This window comes from Pseudopodoces humilis, chromosome 5, assembly GCF_049639895.1.
Source record: "Pseudopodoces humilis isolate 2021_Gansu_Grassland_sample_001 chromosome 5, ASM4963989v1, whole genome shotgun sequence".
Lineage (NCBI taxonomy): Eukaryota > Metazoa > Chordata > Aves > Passeriformes > Paridae > Pseudopodoces > Pseudopodoces humilis.
The window spans coordinates 51,794,019-51,818,395 of NC_142204.1; the positions used below are offsets into that span (position 1 = coordinate 51,794,019).

At 38.0% G+C, this 24,377-nt stretch overlaps 1 protein-coding gene across 1 annotated transcript in view; it reads right to left on the reverse strand.

The window, feature by feature from the left end:
* LOC102099134 (V-type proton ATPase subunit S1-like) overlaps nucleotides 1-24,377 on the reverse strand; it is a 50,330-nt gene that overhangs the window by 8,574 nt on the left and 17,379 nt on the right. Inside the window, exons 6-8 of the mRNA XM_005519518.3 lie at nucleotides 23,908-23,993; nucleotides 4,177-4,418; nucleotides 3,537-3,590 (exon numbers count right to left, since the gene is read on the reverse strand). Coding sequence (XP_005519575.2) covers nucleotides 3,537-3,590; nucleotides 4,177-4,418; nucleotides 23,908-23,993 — 382 coding nt within the window. The remainder of the gene's footprint in view (nucleotides 1-3,536; nucleotides 3,591-4,176; nucleotides 4,419-23,907; nucleotides 23,994-24,377) is intronic.

Below are 24,377 nucleotides of genomic sequence, written 5' to 3' on the forward strand. Positions count from 1 at the left end.
AGCTACTTGAACATGGTCCCCTCTGGAGTCACTTTCTGTCTTCAAGATATGTTATGCTATACTTAAGTAAAAGGCCTTTACAGAAGCATAAAGTCGTGGCTCTCAGCTCTGTTCCTTCCACCTCTCTGCCCTGCTCGTGTCCTGTTTGTTAAGGCAAACCATGATCTCATCAAGGTGTAATCTTGAAAAAGAAATCTAATCAAAATGAACCAGAAGGGGAAAACAGAGATTGTAGAGTATCTCTATGGATTTTAGAAGCTCTTGACAAGAGACATATTGAGATACACAATGTCAATAAAGTGTTAGCAAATCATGAAAAAAGTCAATGGCTTGCTCTGGTTCTGTTCCATGTATCTTATTATTTGCATTATATAGCATGCAATACAGTATTATGGTAGCTAACAGAGATCTAAAATGACACCATTGTCCCACCAATAGACAATCCAACAGGAAACTGCAAATAATCAGGTGAGTCTTTAGAACTATTGTTAATTTATAAAGGCTCTGAGGTGTTATGGGTTGATACCAGCCAGCAGCCAAGCACACATTTAGCTGTTTGCTCAGTCCCCCTGTTCAACAGGACAAGGGGGGAACAGAAAGAGCAAAAATTAAGAAACTTGTGGGTCAAGATAAAGACAGCTTAATAAGTTAAGGCAAGAGGGGAAAAGCAACACAGAAGCAGTCAGCCTCTATCTCCCACAGACAGGCCAATGCATAGTGAAGGTCCAAGAAATAGTTACCCTGGAAGCTACCCCCTACATTTTCCTCTATTCCATTTTATATTTCTAAGTTCCCGTGTCATAAATAAAAATTGATCAATTTGTGTTTATTTGCCCTGAAGGTCTATTAAAAACCTGGATCACACAAGGCCCATTGGAATAAATTGAATTTTCCTGCAAAACACAGCCAGTCTATGCTACTCTTACATGCTTGGCATGAAAACATCCAGGACCTATCTCTCTTTTCAAGTCCTCACCTATTGCAGAGCCTGAGTTTCTTATTCCAGCTTCAAGGACTATTTATGCATTTTGGTATTTAACTATACTATGTTCAAGTAGAAGCACAGGTCAAGAAAGACTCTGTGAACATTTCTGCCTCTACTACAACATGCTCAAAGGATATAAATTTTTTTCCTGAAAAAGAAAGAAAACATGAACCATTCACCTTTTGTACTGGCATATTCATCTAAATTACAGTTTGTCTGCAGAGTTGCTTCAAATTTATTCTTTCCAGATGCAACTCAGATTCATGACTGCGTTCAATTTTTCATGCAATAATTAATTAAAATTATAAGCTTTTAACAAACAGATTATTAAATATAAATCTAAATAATCTTCACTAAATCCATGTGTGCACTAACATCACATCTGATCTTCTGTCAGCTGCAGAAAACAACTGCCAAAGGATTTTGTTTCCATACTACTGTCTCAAGGTCTGCAATTTGCCATTGTACAGTTAAGTGAAGCCTGTTGACTACTAAAGAAAACATACCTTTAAGATCTAGCTATTAACTTGCTTTCAAGCACAGTCCCATGCTACATGGGACACTTTGTGATTTGTACTATTTTCTCAGAATTATAATTTTACTAGGAAGGATGGTATTATGCTGAGGATAGCCATATTCAGGAGAAATGTAGGAAAGAGCCACATTCATTCATAAAGAGATTACAGCAGACCAGCTAAGACTTGTGCTAGGATGCACAAAGATGAAGAATGAAAATCAGAGCAGTGTTTTGAAGGGCCTGTCTCTGTCAGAGTGGGATAGGAGCACTAAAGAGCACACAGAAGAGCATCAGGGCAGTACCAGAGAAAGTTCTATTTTGGGACTTGTAGCAAAATGAAAAATACAACTTGGGTAGAGTCTTGGTTGGAGACACGTATCTTTTGAATACAAGGAAATACAAGGAAAATATTTTCTTAATTCCCCATGGTGATTAGGGAAATACATGTCTCTTTGATAATTTACATTATTGAGACCAAGGCATGCTTCACACCATCACAAAGGACCAGTCCCAAGGATCCTATATACAGCTAACTTCAATAATCACAAAAAAAAAAAAAACACTATACAATGTACAATATACTGTACAACAGTAATGTTTTCTGTACTGTACAGTATATTCTCTTACAAAGCTCTAGCCGGCTGAGTGAGAAGGGAGATGCTAAATAACAAAGTATGTCTGGTTTTTTGCCACCAGTCATGATCTCTAATACTGACTACAATTGTCTCTATGCACTCTGAATACCACTCCAAACACATCACTGACTCTCCTCAAGACAAGTTCTTCTGGGGTCCTTTAACCTAACTCAGGATGTCTTTCTGTCTCAGTGTAAATGATAGTATTTATTCATTTGAGCATTCATCTGGACAGGCTGATTGATGTGCCAGGGCCGATGGTATGAGGTTCAACAATGCCAACTCCTGCACTTGGTTCACAACCACTCCAGGCAGCACCACATTCTGGGGACAGAGTGGCTGCAAAGATGCCTGGTGGAAAAGGACGTGGGGGGTGCTGGTGAATAGCAGCTGAACATGACCCAGCATGTGCCCAGGTGGCCAAGGAGGCCAAAGGCATCCTGGCAAGTACCAGCAATAGTGAGGCCAGCCAAACCAGGGCAGGGATTGTCTCCCCATACTCAGCACTGGTAAAGCTGCACCTCGAATCTGGTGCTCAGCTGTGGGCCGCTTGCTACAAGAAAGACACTGAGGTACCAGAGCATGTCCAGGAAAGGGCAACAAAGCTGTTGAAGGGGCTGGAGCACAAGGAGTGGCTGAGGGAGCTGGGTGTGCTTAGTAACCTGGAGGTGAGGAAACTCAGGGAGACCTTACCACTGTCTACAACATGATAGGAGGTTGTAGTGAGGTGGGGGTTAGTTTCCTCTCCCAAGTAAGAAGACACAGAACAGAAGGAAATGGCCTCAAATTGCATCAAGGAGGTTTAGGTTGGATATCAGGAAAAATTCCTTCAGTTAAAAGGTTGTCAGGCCTTGGAAAAGGTTCCCAGGCAAGTGGCTGAGTCTCCATCCTTGAAGATATTTAGATGTTGTTGCACTTAGGATATGGTTTAGTGGTGGACTTAGAAGCACTGGGTTAATACTTTTTTCACCCCTCATTGACCACCAGCTAGTACTAAAAGAATGGACTGGCAATCCACATTAGGACTCAATACAGCCCTGGCCATGCAGGTAGACTTCAGCTCCTCTAAGATTTTACAAATCACAGTTAGATTTTCCTGAGAGGACTGTGGACTGATCCTATTAGTGAAACAGGAAGCTGCATATACCAGTACCTTACAGTATGGATGTTTGCCTACAAATTTTTTCAGAACTTTACCTGAGCATATTAATATATTTTCTGCATAAAGACTGTACTACTGTTTTCCTGCATTGTGACTTCTCAGACTAGAAAGCAAATAATAAATTAAAAAATATTTTCATTTAACTTCTCCCCTATTTTTTTTGCTCCTAATTTATTAATTTACTAACAGGTAAATTGCAAACCACAAAAGATCTATTTAAAATAAATCATAAATTACCTTATCTCTAGGCTGCTGATTCCATTCACTGGTTTTGTGTATTTTAACGACAGTCTAAGAATAAGAAACAGATTTTTAATATTAGAGTAGTCAGCTTTAATTAGATCATTGTGACATTTCAGTTTGAGGAATATATTGTAAGTCAGTAGGTAATTACAAAAGTCATATAGCAAAGGTTCAGTACATAGAAAAATATGACTAAATATTTCTAGAGTTTTATTTACCCAAGAGCAGGTGCTTCAAAGTAAAGGAAAATAGAGATCATGTTTCAATAATATACTTCTAGCTGAGTTACTACCTCATAACTGGCAATACTCCCCTTCAAGGAAATGAAGCTATGATCTCATTAATGCCAGTGAAGATTTTTGTGACTGTGAGATCAGGCACAGGGAAACCTGTTTGGACCAAAGATAAACAAACCAGGGAGTAGGGAACAAAAGAAGAAAAAAACTGTGAAAATAAGAGGCCTTGTCTGAACAGTTTTTGTGTTTTTGACTTTTTTCTTCTAAGAATACATTTTTTTAAAATTTTGGATTCTTTAGAAGAAGAACATTAAAATAGCACTAATTTTAAATTGTAATATTTCTGATAGTTTTCAGAATTACACGTATTGTGATATGAAATTTCTTATGCTACTCACGTTGTGTTGCTGTCTGAGCACTCAGAGGCAGAAATATCCACATTCTGTGTTAAAAATGTTGCATTTGTCAAATCTATTAAAACTGAACTGTTGGCTTTGAGGCTGAAATTACTAGCATAAAAAAGGATGCAGGAATAATTTCCAGTGGTCACATTCAGAGGAGGATATGATAAACTGTCTTCTTCCTCAGCAGCCATTAATTGTCGTCTTAATTCTGCCACCACATCAGTTCTTCTAGAAACCTGGAATAACAACACATTAACAATTCATCCCTTTGTAAGAGTCATTTCAGTTGAAAACAGACCTTCACCACTCTGCACCTTGAGCACCAGTTCTTCTGAAATCCCCAATCAACCTCAACATTTGTTACTGTCTATTTAACTGGTGGTGTGGAGGCTAATGAGGCAATGTAACCTAGGTTCCCATGGCCAGGTACCCACGTGTGAAAATAAGCACCACTGATACTAGGCAAATGAATGTAAAACAGTGTTGGTAGTGCTGACTTAAGATGGGAGTATTCATTTGTGCTAACAGGTAGAAGGATGTTTTTGTTGTTGTTTTTTTTCCCCTGGAAGAATATACTGAAAGAAATAAGCTTTTTTTTCTGCAATAAAATCATAAGAAAATTTCAACTTGCTAGTTCAGTGATACTCTCCTCTTAAGTAACAGTAGCAGGCTTTGCAGTCTTCATTTTAACAAGTATGAGAGCAGTCTACTTAGCTACAGCAAGCTTATTTTTAGACTCTTCTGATGGTTTCTGGAAAAATAAGACCTTTGCTCATTTGGCCGATGTGGTGAACTCCTACAAGAGACACATTTGCTTTTAGGATATTTCCAGCAATATTTAGTAGGCAATGCTTTTAAAAAATGTGCCCAGGGCATCCTTGGTAAAGCAGCCCCACAGATATCACCAGTTAAAGCAACCATACCTTATAACACAACAAATTTATTCTGTTCTTATCTTACTCCTCACTTCTTACTCTATTCATATCTTGGAGATTCCACCTATTTTTGAGTCCTATGTCAGCTTTACAACTTTGTATGCTGCAGGTGACCTCTACCCTTGTATAACTCTAGGGTACAAGGAATGAAAGGCATCACAAGGATTACAAGGGTTACCAGAACTGTAATTATGTGGAGCTATTGCCTAGAACTACTTTTCATGGATTTAAAGACAATCAAGGACCATTTCCCAGTCTGAAACAGAGATGATATTATGCTTTATAACCTGCCTGTAGAGAGGAGCCCCAGAAGATTTTGTCACCTTAACAACTGCTCTGCAAATGCTATTGGCCATCTGTTTTTTACAGCTTGTCTTTGCAGACAAGCAAAGATTCTATCAATTAAGCAGAATGGGCTGCATTAAAACCCTTTGACTAAATGCTCCAGTGAAGAATGTAATCTTCCCCTCCCATACATGCATACTTTATGAATTTCTTTTTAATTCAGAGTTGTGCCTTTTTAAATACATCAGAACAAGCATTATTTTAAATGAATACCATTTTCTTTAAAAGAAGAGGGTACAACAAAAGAAAATATTCAACTTTTGATATAAAACTTTAAATCTTTCCTTAGACTTTCCTGAAATGTAATAATTTTATTTCAAACTGAGAGGAAAAGCTGAAGTCTAAATTATATCCTGTCTATCTATTGACTTCACTATGTGGGCCCCATGTATCATCTAAAGAGGGCTTTAAAAACCACCTGCAAAGAGCTGAAAACAATGCTACATTGGATACTGAATTGGGATAACTTGAGGGATTAGGTCAAAGTACTTTAAAATGAAAAGAAAGCTATTAAAATATAATCATAAGACTAAGCTTTATTTCTTTTTCTCTCTGAGCACTCCTTTGCCATGAGGCTCTTACATACAGGTTCCCTTGTCTCTCTCAGAAAGCATATGAACCAAAAGAGGGTACACCTGGAAAGAAGGGCTTTCAGAGACAAAGAAACCCACTAGTCTGATAGGAATAGGCAGATCCATCAGGTCAATGCACGGCTCCAAGCGGAAAAAATTTGCGTTTGTTGACCATGGGATAATCATCATGTGGTCACTGACACCTGACTCAGGGATGCACCTGTCTCAGGGGGGAAGAAGAGGTTCAGCCCAGGAGATAGTGGGGCTGGATGAAAAAGGTTTAAATGAACTTGGATGGAGGGAAAGGAACAAAACCAGGCTGTCCAGTGATAAGCAATGAGATGGTGTGCCAAAATATGGGGAAATGAGCATCAATGGGGATATCAATCTATGACCAACTAAACTAAGACACCAACACAGCATGTTCTGTGACTCTGTGAATTAAGCATGCTTGAAATCAGGGAGAGATTTTAAAAAACTTAATCTTCAGGCTGGAAGGAGGATCTCTGAAACAGCCCAGCCTGGGACCCATGGGGGACCTGATGACAGCAGTTGCATCCTCCAGGTTACGGCAGTGGGAAGCTGAGAGCTTCCCCACTATGCCCCTGTTTCTCTGTTTAAGGAATATTTTCTTTTTCTTTCGTTGCTGCACAAACATGAGCTTACCGAATCAAAATCATTCTCTGATGTCATATATTTCATGCTAAACTATAAATTACAAGACACTTCCTTGACAAATGGATTATATTTACACTGAATTACTGTAAATCAAAATAGATTATTTTGGAACAATACATCATGGAAGTGTTGCCAAACATTAAATCATATTTAATTCTGTTGTTCAGTGTATCCTTCTCCTTCACCTAATCTGAACTGAGGGATGTGTGAATCACTGTCTTATTCTCTGAATTTATCAATGGCACTTTTGATCTCAGTCATGCAGTGAACAACAGCAAGACCTGATTAAATAATGTACAGAGAAGGAAAAGAAAGGGTGCCACTTACATTTTCCTAGACCACAATGGAATCTTGTAATTACTAACTGAACCTGCAGTAGAGGTAGTCTGAACAAGCTTCTTCCCTTTGATCTGTTTTTCAAGCCTCCTAATTCAGAATCATTTCTCTTGGAAACAAGAAAGGAAGCAGATCTGGCAACATTTTGATTCATCAACATAAAAATCTTTTTCAAAGCAAACAGACCTTACATCCAAAATTACTTGTTTTGTTGTTGTTGCCACAGTTTTGTTGGCTCTTCCAACACAAAGTGGCTAGGGACAAGAAAAAAGACTTGGGGCCATTATATATATTTGAAATTACATTTGAAAACAAATATAAATCAAATAGTTGTAAACACATATGAGAACCATACAAAAAACTGTGAAAATGAAACTTTCATTTGCTGAAATGATGAGTGGTAATGAACAACAGAAACAGATTACATTTTACACTGGTTACAACATGGAATTTTTGAATATCAGTTCAATAGATGATTGTGTCTTCTGTTTCAATATTTTGTTTCTAGACTTCTTATTGCTGTGTTAAGGTGTGCACATCAAGAATAAGAAAACTGTCCTGGTGGTGCTTGCTGCTCCTTTTCATTTCTAACAACATATATATATGACCACATCCTCTGTGTGGGATTACTGCTCTTATTGAAAAGGTATTTCTTTATGTTCAGGGAGGGAGGTGAGTAGGCAGAAGGGTTCATTTCTTTTCTCTTCCTAGGCTGTATCTTAGTTTAGTCCATACATCCATACTACATTTTTTTTGTGTATATTGTGCACTACTGTGTGTTCTCTATATATACCTGGCTGGGATGGAAAATTTCCATGGACAATTTTTCCAATTTTACCTGATAAAGCTGGTTGTTAGTCTTCCAAAACTACACAAGAATCTAAGCTTCTAAAAAGAAATGCAGTATCAGAGCCAGATATTGCTTTTTAGCATTGCACAGCATAGCACAAATGAAGAAAAGAACATGAAAATATTTAGGGCATGCATGTAGAGACAAGTTCAAAATACATTGCAAAAAAATGACGACAAAGAATATTATGGATCACATATGATGGCCTAAATCATGACATGCAAGGTCCAAGGAAGGGAGGCCAGGTGCTGCAACTGCTACAATAACACCACAAAGACAAACATCTTTTATCTGAACTAGATTTTGGGGTTGGTAAATGGAACTGCATCTACATATCATGTACCAACTATAATTCTTTTCACAGAATACCGAAAGAACTGTATGCTTGCATTTTCTCAATTTCCTTTAACAGGGACCATCAAAAATTTTTTTTTTTTTTTTGCAAGATATCCTTTAAAAAAACAACACCAGGAGGCTGCCATGTGCTCGGTGCAGGGGTACTGCAGAATGGCAGATCGTGCTTCTTTCTGGGGTTTGGCTGTGGCATATCAGAAGCCACTCAGCATTCACATCCCAGCCAAGTATCAGCACATTTCAAATGCTTTTTCTGAAATTATCATTTCACATTCCTTCCTACACAAACAGATCAGTTTTCCTCCACGTTTTCTATTTGATGTGGCATCATGGTCTCACTATGGATAGCACCATCACCCCTGCTAATACATCCATTTTCCTGAAAGATAGTGTATCACGAATCTGTGATGCAGGCAATCTCACTGCTAAAGGTCAACAATTTAAAAGGCAAGCATTAGAATTTGGCATTGTTACTATGGGGTTAAATGTTTCTGAAAATCATGTAAAAGCAGGTCACAAGAATGCTTGGTATTAGGGATTGTCCAGCAAGCTGAGATGTTTATTGTAACGGGAACTGGTACTTGGGGTCTCTAAGATACCCAGAGATAAGATTCGTACAGGTTCGTACAAGGATGAACTAACTCTAATGAAGCAATATTAATGAAATTAATGAAGCAATGTTAATGAAGCAATATCGATAAGGTTGCTATAGTGATTACTGCTACAGCTGAAATTGTATAAATATGTGCACTTTGGACAAAGATGATGGAGCGAGATTTGGGTTACTGATACCCCTAGTTCCCATACGCTTCAATAAAAACACCTGCACGTAATTGTTCTGTGATTTTGTGCTCTTGAACACTAACTGTATTGCTGTAAAAATGTTCTTTGTGGTGTCAAGTTTACAAAATCACACACGCAGCAAACAGAAATACATTTGATTTGACTTATTTCATTCACCTGTCAGTGGAAGACTGTGGCATAACAGTGTTTTAAGCTGTCAAAATCTAGAACATTGAGCAGAGTTACCAATTATCTCTATTTTTTTAAGCTTTAACTGTTTACATTTTTATGATTTCTAACGTTTTGGGATTTTGTTTTTTTAATTCACTTCTAGGCTGACTTGTAGCTGACTCAGACCTGGAAGTGTTTAAGGCCAGGTTGGATGGGGCTTAGAGCAACCTGGCCTACTTGAAGGTGTCTCTGCTCATGGCATGGGGATTGGAACTGGATGGTCTTTAGGGTCCCTTCCAACTCTATTTTACATATTCCTACAGTAACTGTAAGCTTAAACAAGACACCAGAATAAATTTCAATAGCATATTGATATTTCTCCCAGAAGAATCCTTGACCTCTATTTCCCATCTCTATTATGACACTGATGAAGCAGGTAAAAAAAGAATGCAGAGAAATGTGCATTCATTTATTAACAATGAATGCTATAATTTTGGTGCCTTGCAGGATATGTGGCCAACCTTGCTGTCTTACATTAGCATCTGATGGTTTCCCTGTTGAACCATGCACACTTCTACCAGCGAGCCAAATGGCTTGGCAGCTGTGACACACAGCTTGTACCTCATGTTCTGCATCCCTCAGGGTTTTTCATAAAAATAAGGCTGGGGCATGGATGTTAAAGTCAAAATGCACATCTTACAATAAGAGATAATGATCTCACTGTAAAACATAATGTTCTCTTTTATAATTGATAGAACTGCCGTGACTTGTAGCGATCACCCCAGTCATGAGCAAGCACTTCAAGATCTTCTGTTAGAAGAGGCAATAAAACTGCAGTATTTACTGCACTGCTCAGTTCAGTGGCCTGCATAAACACAATCTGCAGCATCAGCTCACATATTCATGGCTAGATGTGCTTCTGCACAGGCCTGTCCTTTAGCAGCACTGGGATGAATAAAAGATCTCTTTACTGTCATTTACAGAAAATGGAACTACTCTGCCACCAGCACTGTGCAGAGACAAGAGAGTTAGCAGAGACCATGCAAGCAGCAGAACTCAGAGCAGAGCACGGTGTGATGCAGCAGTTGTGGAAACAATTCCACTTGAAAGGCTTTAAAATAAGACAATGTATGACACATACAAGAACATCTGAAATGCAGTCCCCATTTTCTGAAGGAATGTGTATTACCTGTTATTTTCTTGCTACAACTTTCAATGAATTTTTATAACAAACCTTTTCATCTAACCTAAGAAAGAGCAGAACTTTTTCTATAAAAATATCCTGATTTTAGAAAGTAAAACAGAATATGTATAAGCTGGAATAGTAGCTGGAAGGAGATACTACACTTAATACATCACCTTAAATTTCAGTTAGGACAAATAACCCAAACACAACTATTTCAATGAAAACACTGTGTTGGTCATCTTCAAAAATGTTAGAACTTATTTACACCTTTTTAGCAAATCAGATTTTGCAAGCAGTATACAAAAGAGAGAAAAAAAATATATTAAGAACTTGCCTTGTAAAAAAGAATTAATCCTAAAAGGAATCTACCAGATGTACCATTCAAGAAATATTTGCTGATGCCAATGTCCCCAGGCTGAACATTAGATTTTGGGCCCTGTTTCAAGCAATTCTGCTTAGAGATAAAAGAAGCTACAGATTTTGCATAGTTTTTAGACTGCTAGGGGAATACCCACTTCCAACTGGTTGTTTTCTCCCCTTTCTTATGTCCATATGTAAAATTCAAGTTACTACAGAAGATGGGAAAAAGGATGGAGGAGTTTCTGCTGCAATAAAATGGAACAGATGCAGTGAGAGTTGGACAGAGGTTACTCAGGGGTCTGGTGGGTTGCTTAATTGAAAAATGCAGACAGGAGCCAAAGTGTGTTACTCATAGTGCCGGGAGAGTTGCCAGCATGGTTTGTCCCAGATGTAGGCTAGTCACAGGGAAATTAAAAATCTGAAGACCCTTAAAATTTTCCCTTTCTCTTCTTAATATTTGGATCCTGCAGGACTTTGGAAGACTAATCTGGAAAACAGGCCAATAAATCTAGCAAACTGGATCTTTTTACAGGGAAGTTAAAAGAAGGATTTTTTTAAACCAAAATGTGTAAAAAGGTTTTTAACTTCTACTCTGCTTTCCTGTACTTAATATCCATATAATTTTTTATGACAGTAGAGTATGTAAGCTAGAAGTTATGTATATATAGATGAAATCCACATCAGAAAGTCTAGAAAAAAACTAATCTTGGAAAAAATATGCATGCTTTTTTTAAGATTTCCATGCCTTTGTTTCTCTTGACAAACTTTTCTTCATCTTCCAAGTTTTTCTCAAAATAGACATGTTCCCACCAAAACCTAGTTAAATCTTCCAGTTAACTGGAACCTCAGCCAATGCTATCAACCACAATTTCATAATTTCCTTTATCTCCTACCTGTCTCTAGCCCATTAACTAAACCAAAATGAGACCAAAGCATGCAATCTTTCCTGGCCACCTCTGTACCACCTCTGTGTCTGCTAATTATGGATCCTTTGATATGAAACTTTGGAAAATGGAAATTTATAAGGCAAAGTTTATTAGAAAACAAACACCAACTTCCTTCCAGCATTCTTGTGGGATTGTTTTAGCAGCTTGATGACGATTGCTGTTCTTACACCATATGCAAGCTTCAATGCCAGGCAACGGCAAGCCTGGCTGGGGATTTGGCTCAACCACAGTCAGTTACTCCTGCTGGAAGTTCAGATCCTGAGAACTGAGGATCAGGAGCAAGGAATATTTTTAGGGTCATATGGAAATCATGTACTGGGGAGAAGAAAGGAGCTTTTAACAGTGAGAATGCACAGCAGAATCCAACATTCACCTTGCATTAGTTCTCCTCACCATAAGGCAAGAAACCGTCCCTGTTCTGTTGAAGAATCTTACAAGTGATTTGGCTGAAAGCCCCAGAAGAAAAGATATCTAGCTGTTAAAATAACTGAGGTTTAACTTGCATACTGTAGTGTACTAAAAAGTAAATGTACTTCTTCTGATTCATTAAATATCAATCTAGGAAATCACTCACTTGGTCTAAATCAGAAATCAATTCAGACAATAATAGTTGAAGTGTTTCAATAAAATTGTAAACACTGAGGATTTCATAAAACAGAAAAGACAGAAAAAGAACAAAATATGCTGTGTAATATCAAATTTGATCTCAGGCATCACTTTATGTACGGCTTTCAAAGTAATGCTTCCATCACCAAATTAAAAAATACGTCTGTGGCATTTTGTCAGGAAAGGGATTAGTTTCTTGCCTTTTTTTCTGGTCTACCAGTGACACTAAGGACATATGTAATACAGCAACTCAATAACAAAGATTCCCGTGTGAGGCTGGAGTGCGTTGGTAGGCCTGCATGGGTGAGAACAGTGCTACAATGCTAGGTGGGATCCCAGAGGAAACAAAGATTTCTCAACCTCATGCAGAGCAGATTTGCTTCTTCTCTTTCACCATTCCCAGCTAACAGTCCAGGGGGGCACTGGCAAGTCTCAGAGCTCTCCCGCCACTGCCTCTAGCTCTGCTGTAGTTTTAATGCTGCTAGCACAGGTGACCATAAAGGGGTCTGACCATACAAGACCATTTCCTCCAAGACATTAATACCACAGCTTTCCTTAAACTGATTTTTTAGTTAGACAGCTGTCTAAAAGGAAATATATAATGTATTAGTTGATGAAATCTGTTTCAATTTAAAGTTGTCAGCCAGCAGGAACGGGTTCTGTTCACCTTTTATTAACACCCTGGCTACTTCTTAGCTTTGTATGCTAATGTACAAACATTGAAAAGAGACTTGCATGCAATTCCAGGTTCACAGATTTTTATGGAAAAACCTTTAGGATTTAATAGAAGGAACTTTTAGAGAAAACTTTTCAATATCCATCCCTAAAGGAAAGATATATTCCTCTGCTAAAATCATAAACATCTTTGAAAATTCTGTTAAAAAACTATCATACTTTATCCTAACTTTAGAGACATGCATTCTGCAATTAGGAGTTTAAATGGCTGCATGGTTTGACAGTTGGACTCAGTGATCTTAGAGGTCTTTCCCAACCTTAAATATTCTATTGTTTCGTATACACAATGACTGTGTATGAATAATGATGTCCCCTCTTTACTTTTTCAAATGCCAGGAAATCATTAACTGATGGCTTTGAACAGTCTAATACTTCAGGGAGTCACATTCAGGGTAAAAATGAGAGAAAAACACAGCTCTTACATGCATAAATATAGCAGATCTAGAACAGCACAACAAAATGTCTTCCTACCACAAAACACGGAAATTCCAAAATCAAAACTTTCTGTGGCACTACATAAAGAAAATACATTTTTTTCAAAAATTTCTATAAGGTGAAAAGAAAGAATATGAAATTTCACTTGAAAGTAAAATTAAATAATCCAGGTTTCTTCTAACTAACTAACTACCTAACTAACTAACTAACTAACTAACTGTATTACAGACTGGATGCACTAAAACTTAAGGCTTTGTTATTCTGCCATTAAATCTCACACTTTGCAGGATATATGATCTGCATTTTAATGATTAACAGCAAATTTTTATGTCCTGTGTTAGTAAAGTGTGCTTTTGCTCCTCTAACAACTATTTCTCTAGCACAGACAATCGAGGCTGCAGTACAAAACAAATTATACAGGATACAAATGGTTTTCTCAGTGCATGGGGCATCCCTGTCATTGCACCAGTTTGTTCTTTTACAAGCTTTAGTTTCATTTCCTGTGGAGGGAAGGAAGACAAGAAGTACTGAGGTAGATATTTAGGGTAAGGCTTGCTCTGACCACATGCAGAGGCCACCCAACCATACAGCCACACATCTCTCAGCTCCTGCCTTTTCAACCCCAGGTATCTGACATACATGGTCATCCTCTGGGTAGGTGTAATCGTTTCCCACTCCTAACCCTGTGCTTCCCTAAAATGGGAATGTATATCTCCCTGTGAAAAAGATCATGCCAATGGGCTTTGGTGTCAGGAGAAGGCACTGAAGACACAAGTCTCTGCGCTCACCAGCAGCAATGAACAGGGAAATGATTCAGAGCTCCCAGAGACAATTTGCAGATGTTTAATGACAAGGCTCTTGAGACCCAGCTTGTTTCACTGTACTGAAAGTAGGGAAGACTGCATCAAGCTTGAGCTGCCACCTCTCCATTTTCAGCTGACACAGTCACTTCTCCTTATGGATTTCCTGGTTGCCAGCAGAGCTGTGATTTACATGCAGCAAGCTTTTTTTTTATGATGTGGCAACTATTTTCATTTTCAGAGGTGCAGTTCTACAACAATCTAATAGGCAAGCATGAGGAGGAAAGTCCGCGAGCTTCTTATAGTGCAGCTTTGCTTATTCTGCTGGCTGCCTCTCCTGGCTCTTGGCCTTTAGTTAAATAAGTTACATATTACTTTTCACACTCCTGTCCCAGAGAAATGCTATGTCAATATCCCAAGCTTCCACTGCCAAGACATGAGACCAACTAAACTGTATGAGGGCAAAGGTCCACCTAGCTCACAGCCAGAGCTCCTGATAGTAACTGGCAGCTGAAAGAAGGAAAGGGTAAATACAAACAATACTTGTCCTAGGATGCCCTCTTTGATTTCTCTAATCTTTGGGTTAGAAACCTTCAGGTCTGAAGGTAGCATTCAAATCAACACATGTAATAGGACCTTCTTTCCACCCATCTTTCCTTTCTTCCACCAGTTTATGTAAACACTGAAATCTGTGTGCTTTTGTGATCCAAAAATAGTTCATCTTTTTTTCTTTAAAGGATTTTGTTGCCCCTGAATTCCTGTGTTATGGTCTGATTGGTGATTGTCATGAATATTTTCCAGAGACAATGAGTAATATTTCCTGTTCAGCCTGTCCACATATTTGGTGGTTCTATTCATTATTTCCCTCTTGAATTTCCCTCAGTTTTCCTAGATGAAATAGTTTAATCTTCTGGAGTTACTGTATCCTTTGGAGATGGGATGGCCAGGACCACATGCACTATTTCACTGGCAGACTTGTAAGGACTTAGTGAACACTTTCTGCTTTGCTCTCCTCCTTTCCAAATGGTGGGTAACACTCTGCTTGCTATTCATCCTAATGCTGACTGCTGGGATGTTCCAAGAGATCTACCCACGTTTGTACTGCAATTCCTCTTCTGAGAAACAGCAGCCACTCACTACAGTGTAATATGCATATTTAAGGTTTTCCCTACATGTTACTTTTCTTTAGACTGGACTGTATCTGTATTTTCTTCACTCAGTAATGCAGTGCTGTGAGTGGTTTCTCCAACTTGTCAGTACATCAGCAAAGTTTGGCATCTTTGGATTTCAGCCCCCTTTCCATACTAACGACTCTGCTGAAGAGCACAGGCATCAACATCAATCCCCACAGAGTTCCACTGGCAAATGCTCCCCACTGTGAACATGAATCCTTTATTTTTATCCCTTGTTTCCTACCTTTAAAGATTTTACTTCTTGTACCAAGTAATTCTACTTTTTTACCCTTTTTACTTTAGCAACACAATCAGTTTTGCTTGCACATCCTATGCCTCTTAGAAAGCACTGAAACCATATTGTATTTTCTTCGTAGATCCACATATTTATGACTACAGTTTCAACCTTTTTTATCAGTATGGAAGGTAGGTTTACCTGGATGTATTTCTCCAGACATATGGAGCCTCTTTTCCAGCCCCATGTCACACTTGAAACATCCTTCTCCTCCATGATGAAGGTTAAACTATTTTTTAATTTTCATATATATTATAAAAATTTTAATTCAAAAATTGTAACTCAGAAATCATGATGACAGTCTGGCAGTTTTTTATTTTAGTTTAAACTTACGAGAATAATATATGACCTTGATGATATGACACAATTAGTTTTATTGATTTATTCTGAAATCTCTGCTTTTGCTAATGAAGTAGCAGCAAAATCTTTTGAGGCTATATGACTCTTGAAAGTGTTTGAAGTGAGAACTTCTTTATGTTCTACCACAGCTGGTAGAACAACATTGTTATGATCAACACACAGGCCATTTGGCTTTGCACTGACACTCATTTTTCTGCATTCCTCTTTTCTATTAGATCCAGTACTCTCTAAAAGAATTCCTGTCTAATGTGTATTTATGAGTAGTTTTTGTGTCTTGTGGACATTATTCCTCTGAATCTCATTAGGTCTGCCATATGATACTGCACTAAATTTGCAATTTACATTCCTTTTAATTTTCTGTATCATAGAGGACTATGCTTTTTGAAGCATGACTGTTATTTTTAATAGCCTCACCTCTTTCACTCTGTTATTTACAACAGTTTGGGATGTTTCTGGGTGGGGAGGAGACTAATGGGAAAAATGCTTTTTTGACGTATAGTTTGACCTTTTAATACATTGTGTTGAAGTGGTTTGTAGTCCAGATATAAGCAGTGTCAGCCAACATAATTAGTGGAGATTACTGAGCAATTTATCAATTCAAACCTAGATGGATTATTTTAATCCTAATGTTAAAGACATATTACTTGGATATTGCATTACCCTCAGTCTTCAAAGACTGTTCTTAGAATAGGTCTCCAGGATTCTCAGAATATTTATCTTTGTCTCCTGGAATCCAAAATTCCTTTAAGACACAGCATCAGTTCTTTAGAGCTCTATTCTGTCACTCCAATACTTTTTTTACTTAGGCATTTTGCTTTCAGAAAATGTTTAGTACGCCTACCAACATATCATATAAATATGTTTGTTTACAGTTACACATTCTATTTAATCTGTCCTATTTTACCCTTATACCTTAATTTCATTCTGAATTATTATGTTTATGACTTCTGCTTATATATGACTGTAGCTTTTAGAATACTCAGTGCAACTTTTATCCCTGCATTTTACCAATTTTAAATTTTGCATTTTACCAATGGTAAATTTTTAGTCCTAAGACAATTCATCTTTACCTGTGTCCTTCTCCACCATACTTCCTCCACCCCAGTCTTCTTGGTCCTTAGTTTTAAAAGCAAAATAAATACAACCTTCTGATTTGATCTACATGGAAAATGTGTACAGGTTTCATCTACGCCTTAAAAGCATAGCAACTGAAAATAACAAAACTGTTCTGATCAGATAAAATTAATAGCTTAGTCCCATTCTGCCCTTCATTTAGCAGTGAAGTGCATAAACACATACATATATATATAATATAAAATGTAAGCTAAAGTTGTAAAAACGTTTAAAGGAAGTGAATCTTAACTTGCTTTGGTGCAAAGTCTAGAGTTAAAGGTAAAACAGTAGCTATTTCTCTGAATTCCCCACTAACACATGGAATGAATCATACAGAATTGCTAACAAGAATCTCTCACATTTTAATCATTCAATTTTGAAACTAATTTGGCTAAATGTTTGTTCATCTAGAGTGACAACTAACTGGCTTCAACCTGCCTTCAAAAGCAATTCTTTTGTAGTTCTTTAAAAATACTCTGTCAGAAAAAAATTCTCAACACTGAGTTTGCTAGAAAAATAACCAAATGTACATTCTTCTCCTACAAGTTAAAGTTTATGTTTTATTATAATGGCATTCCAAAGGATAAGGAATTCCTTTTTTTTTTCTTCTTCTTTTAGGCTGGAAACACCAATGCTTTATTATACTGTGTCAAATTCCAGTAGCTCCTTCAAATGTAAAAATAGAAGACTAAATGAATAAGGCAATTCCTGTATTCAAGGATGTGTGAGGATATTTAATCTACATCTCAGCTCCTGAAATGGCAATATAAGCATTTTTATAATGTTTATTCATGGGAAAGCTCACGTTATGTAATGTTTGAGTATATTAAATGGCCAAAAGCATTCCATTAGCTGGAAGCTGTGAAGTCAGTGGGGTGGCTATTGCAGCATTTAGTCTCCTTGGAGCAATAAACTGAATAGTCAACAAAACAGAGGGGAGCTGGATGTAAGTGGAAGATGTAGCAGAGCAAAATACGATACATTTAAAAAAATGTGTTAGATAGAGGGCAGAAACAAAGAAAACAACCACAGGCACTTGTCAAAGCAGGTAAAAACTTTTCATACTCCTTTCAGCTGAGGCGCAAAACAATAGCACCTGAAGATATCTCCAAGAGATACTTTTTAAGTGTCAAAAGTAACCACTTGTGTGACAGATTCCAATATTACTTCTGGCTGTAAAAAGTTCCTATAACTCATACTGCTTGGCTCTGAGTGGTATCAAAGATTCAACACACAGAAACACCAACTAGAGCAGACAGCTTGTAGAATGAAGGAGTCCAAAGCTGATGGTAACTGAAGTTCTCTGAAAATGTGGAGGCAGTACAGAAAATTTAAACAGCATTTCACAATGCATCTGTAAAAAGTGGAGTCAACAAAATGAGTATCATCATGGAATGTAGCCATAAATCTCCTTTTAGCAATATGTGGTCCTTCAGCATTCAATCTCACTGAGAAAAGATAACAACTGTAAAACTGTCTTGCAGTTTCAGAAGAAAACTAGTAAAAAAGTTACAGGGACACCTATGAGTATCAGAATGACGGGGAACTTGATGAGATTTATGATTTGAAGCATATGTGTCCTTAAATCATTGCAGCCTTTTTAACCTCTCCAATTCCAACAGTGAGGTAAAATTATGCATTGAAACCATAAGCCAAAAAGCTAACCAGAAGAAATCAAAGTAGAGGGGTGACCGTGATCAAACTCCTCGAGAACACAGAAATTCATATATTCATGAGAACTCCCGATGAAAAAGTAGAACAAGGACTGCAGAAGGGTTTGCTTCTCATGAAAAAAAATAAGCTTTCAAATGATTTTCAAAGGGAAGAAAAGTGTTGGAAAGACACTCCTCACATCTTGAGATAAGTTTCTGGATTTTAATGGAAAAAAATATGAGAAATGTTGAGTGAGACTCGTCTGACTATCTGTACATGTCAAGATCTAACCTAAGCATGATGATTGCCTTTAAGAGTGAGTATCATCTCATCTTGCAGTGGTCTCCTACAAAACAGTCAGAAGGATCATATCCTAAAAAACCCTTGATTCTAAAGAGAACCCTGGTTGATGACTTCAGATATAGACATATAGACTTCACTTGCCCAGAATTAGGTGCTACAAATCACTCTCTCAGCCAGAAAGATCCCAACTCATCCCAGGTCAGACAGACCTACAAGTCAATGCATTTCAAAACATGAGCCACAAGACTCAGCAGTTGCCTTGCTGGAGGAAGGCAGCTACTTTATGAGATGGTGGGAGGAACCATCAACTGGTTCATGAAACCATTCCAAGTAGTTGTCCAAGTGGTGTCTCTTTCAGTCTCTTCCAGCTTCAAATCATAGAATGCCTTGAATTAAAAGGCACATTAAAGATCATCTAGTTCCGAGCCTCTTGTCATGGGCAGAGACACCTTCCACTAGAGCAGGTTGCTGAGGGTCTCATTCAGCCTGGCCTTGAACATTTCCAGGGATGGGGCATCAGCCTGTTTCAGGGCCTCACCACCGTCACAGGAAAGAATTTCTTCCTAATACCGAATCTAAACCTACTCTCTTTCAGTTTAAAAGCATTCCCCTTTTTCCTGTAACTACATGCTCTTGTGAAAAAAAAAAACACCTCTCTCCAGCTTTCCTGTAGTCTCCCTTCAGGTACTGGAAGGCCAGCAATTAGTTCACCTTGATGTGTTCTTTTCCCCAGGCTGAACAATCCCAATTCCCTTAGCCTTTCCTCAAAGAAGAGGTGCTCTAGCCATCCAATCATGCTGAAACCAGAACAGAACAAGAACCATCTATTTTTCTCTGCTTGAGGCAATGGAAGAACAAACAAAAATGATATAGAGATGTTATTAAGCCATAAACAGCCCAAGAGCAAGGATGTAGAGCTTTCAGAAAAGAAGCATCTCAAAACCACCATTTTTTGGGAGCTTTATTGTATAAAATTAATTTACCTATCTAGAAGAAGATTACCTTTTTCTTTAAAGTGTAATTCTTAAGCTAATTTCCTTCATCACTGAGAATAACGCCACTAGTGACTGCAAAATCTTCCACAGTGAATGATAGCTATACAGTTTACATAGTGCATTTGAAAATCATTCTCAACATGATTAAAGCCTTTTACTTCTTATATATATATATTCATCTCAGCTATCACCGGGGAGTGATCCTGCAGCTTCTAGATCATGCAATATTGTCTTTAAGCAAAGGGAGTTAGTATTTTCACTCACGGTTATGAAACAGTTCATACCTTCTGCAGTTCAAGCACAGCCAAAGATATGCAATACATACCAAAGAGAGGTTATATGCAAATACACAGAGTGATGAACCCTCAGTAGTACATTTTGCTTTGGTTTTCCTAGCTCTGTACAGAATATGATAACCTTGAATGCACTGAAATAACTTAAATTTATTGTGAGGAGCCAAAAAATGCTTCAAATGGTTTTATAAAGAATTAAATGTATACAATTGAGAAAAATTTAAATTGCTTATATTTTAGAAACGTAGAACATCTTAAAATACATTGCTTTAATTATTTAAAAGTGCTTCAGCTGCTCAAACTAAGTTACTTTAATTTGGAAGGCCTGTTGAAATATGCATAGATTTAAAATCTTTTTAAAATTGATAAAAAAATTCCTTCCCTTAATTCCAATTTTTCATTAATTAAAAATGTATTTCATTCCAATTGTTCTAAATGCAATTTTCAGCTAAGAACATCCTCATGCCTTTGATTTCAAACAGTAAAGAGCCACAATAAAAAAGTAAATTTTATTTTTATTTTGGATCTTTGTTAAAAAAAAGAAATAGACAAAAAGGCAGATCAAAGGCTCTGGACTAATATTCTCTCGTTTGCCACAAAAACACACAGTATACAGAATATCAGTGTGAGCTTGCCTCCTCATGCTACTGGGTTTTTCCCTAAGTTGGGTCTCCAAAATCCAGTCTCTGGAGTTTAATTTCACAGGGTACATTTTTAAAGAAAGTTCTCATTTTTCTTAAGCAGAATTAGCCTTTTCCCCAGAGCCTGAAGGAACTATTGTGATCACCTTGTTGGATTAGTCAGAGGTTCAAGATCCTACCTTCATGCAAAAACCCATACTACTTTTGAATGAACACAGAACACCTTTGAGGGGCTCATCCACTACTGGCTTAAGGACCATTTATGAAGCCCATTTAAGTGGCCTCTCACTCTTCTGTTGGATAAGATTAAGGGACTTCCCTCCATACCCACCAAAGACAGTTTCTCTGGGTTTTATTCTTGCAGTAAGAATAGCAGTGCATTTTTCATTTTGCTACCTCACAAAAACCTTCCAGCCTCTCAAGATCCTGTTGGCATTTCTCATGCTAGATCTAGACAATCACACAAATGTCTTTCATGCTGCCTAAACCAAGGAAAGGCAGGTGAGATATTCTACAAGCAACTGGCTGATGTTTCACGATTGCTAGCCCCTTTTCTTGTGGGAGACTTTAACTTGCCAGATGTCTGCTGGAACTCAACACAGTGAAGAGGCAGGCTAGGAGGTTCCTGGAGCGTGAGGAAGATAAATTCCTGACACATCTGGTGAGTGAGCCTACCAGGGACGGTGCCCTGCTAGACTTGCTGTTTATGAATAGAGAAGAGCTGGTGGGAGGTGTGGTGGTAGGAGGCTGCCTTGGGCATAGAGACCCCAAAATGACAGAGTTTACAATTCTTGGTGAAATGAGGAAGGGGGTCAACAAAACCTCTGCCTTGGACAATCCTTAATAACAAAGGAGTTCAGGAGAGCTAGACATACATTAAGAAGGAAATCTTAAAAGCACGGAAGTAGGCCATCCCCATGTGCCCAAAGATGAGCTGATGAAGGAGGAAGACTGGCCTCGCTGAACAGAGAGCTCTCACTGGAAAACAGAGGGAAAAAAAGGAGTTCATGACCTTTCCAAGAAGGAGCAGGCAACTCAGGGAGAGTACAAGGGGTCATTAGGTCATGTAGAGAGAAAATTAGAAAGCTGAAAACTCAGCTAGAACTCAGTCTGGCAACTGCTGTGAGAGATAAAAAATGTTTTTATAAGTCAATTAACAATAAAAGTAGAGCTAAGGAAATTCTCTGTCCTTGGATGTGGGGAAGGGGGGGAACATTGTAATCAAGGACCAGGAAAAGGCTGAGGTACTTGTACTTTCTTTGCCTCAGCCTTTAACAGCAAGACTGGTTATCCTCAGCCTCCCGAGCTGGTAGACAGGGTCTGGGAGCAGAATGGAATCCCTGCAATCCAAGAGGAAGCAGCTAGTGACCCACTGTGCCACTTGGACACTCATGAGTCTGTGTGAGTACAAAGGACCTGGCTGTGCTGGCTGACAGCAGCTGAACATGACCCAGGGTGTGCCCAGGTGGCCAAGAAGGCCAGTGCCATCCTGGCCTGTATCAGCAATGGTGTGGCCAGCAGGAGCAGGGAGGTCGTTCTTCCCCTGTACTCAGCACTGGTGAGGTTTCACCTCAAGGGCTGTGTCCAGCTCTGGGCCCCTCACAAGAAGACACTGAGGGGCTGGAGCGTGTCCAGAGAAGGGCAGTGGAGCTGGTGAAGGGTCTAAAGAGCAAGTCACATGAGGAGTGGCTGAGGGAGCGCTGGGGTGTTCAGCCAGGAGAAGAGGGGGCTCAGGGGGGTCCTTATTGTTTTCCAACTGCCTGAAAGGAGTGGTGGGGGTCAGCCTCTTTCTCCAGGCAACTAGCACCAGGGGAGGCTCAGGTGGGACATCAGGGTGAATTTCTTCCTTGAAAGGGTTGTCAAGCATTGAAACAGACTGCCCAGAAAGGTGGTGGAGTCACCATGCCTGGAGGTGCTCAAGAAATTACTGGATGTGGCACTTAGGGTTTAGTTGACATTATGGTGATTGGTCAAAGGTTGTATTCAATGATCTTGGAGTTCTTTTCCCATCTTAATGATTCCATGATTCCATTATCATATTAGGAACTCAGATTGCATTACGTCTGAAACAGATAGACACATTTCTTTCAAAGTTGCATTTTTTAGGATTCAGCCCATACTTCAAATGTTTCTCTTCTTAACAGGAACTCTTTTTTTTCTCAAGGTGAGATTGTCCACTACTTATTCATATTAAAATTAAAAATTTAATATTTTTGATTGCAACCTTTATGTTATACAAAAAGATAACTCTGCATAACTATCCTGCATTGTTACTGACTGTTAATGTGATATGATGTGATATATAAATTATGTTTTGACTATCATCAAGGCTGAAAACTTTACCTTTCAGTTGTAAATACCAAGTGTTGATTAAAAGAAATTAAACTGATTAATTTTAAAATGGATACTTTAGTAGCCTTCAGTTAATTAATAACACTCTGTCTATATTAATTTGCCACACTAGGAAGTTTGATAATGTTCTACATAGAACTCACTACAAAACCACTAGGGTTAAACTGAAAAAAAAAATTAATTTACAGTTCTTAAAAATGGTAATAAGTTCTACAAAGGCAAATTTATAGTCTCCTAGAACAGTAAAGCTTCAATAGTTGTGTGATATATCCATCATATATGAAATATATGAAAATTTTCATATATGAAAATTCATATTAATTTCTGGTCAAAACCTCATATAATATAGATTGCTTGTCTGTATAATCTTGAAAATCATCTACAGAGTTCTTCTGTAAACATTAAGTTATTCGATGATAAAAATCTGACAGTTCTAGGCACCAAAGATTACTCACCCTTGAAGGTCTCACTGCAGTATAAATTACTGAAAAATGAATCCCTCGTTCCTGCAGATCCATGGTCACTCTTCCAATTATTTTGTCTGTAAATAGAATCATGTATAATTCAACAAACTGTAAGCTGAGAAAGCTAAAATCGTACAGTAGCTGGAGAAGTAATGAGCTAGATGCTTAAGCTTATTCAGTTTGTTTAAGCAACTTAAGTGCTCATTCTGTCTAGGTACAAATAGAATAAGACACATTCAGTGTCTTGAAAAATGCACAAATATAAAAAAACACGACAGTTCAGAAAAAGGGGTGATTTTGAAACTGAAAAGTAAAACCACGGAAAATATACCCAAAAGTTTGAACTTTGGGCAGTTAAAAGCAGAAGCAGAAGAAATCACTTGAGAACAGGATACATGTACTGTTAGTCAAGTGACAAGTCAATAAATAAATAATAAAATTTAAGCAGTAATGTTCTGTGA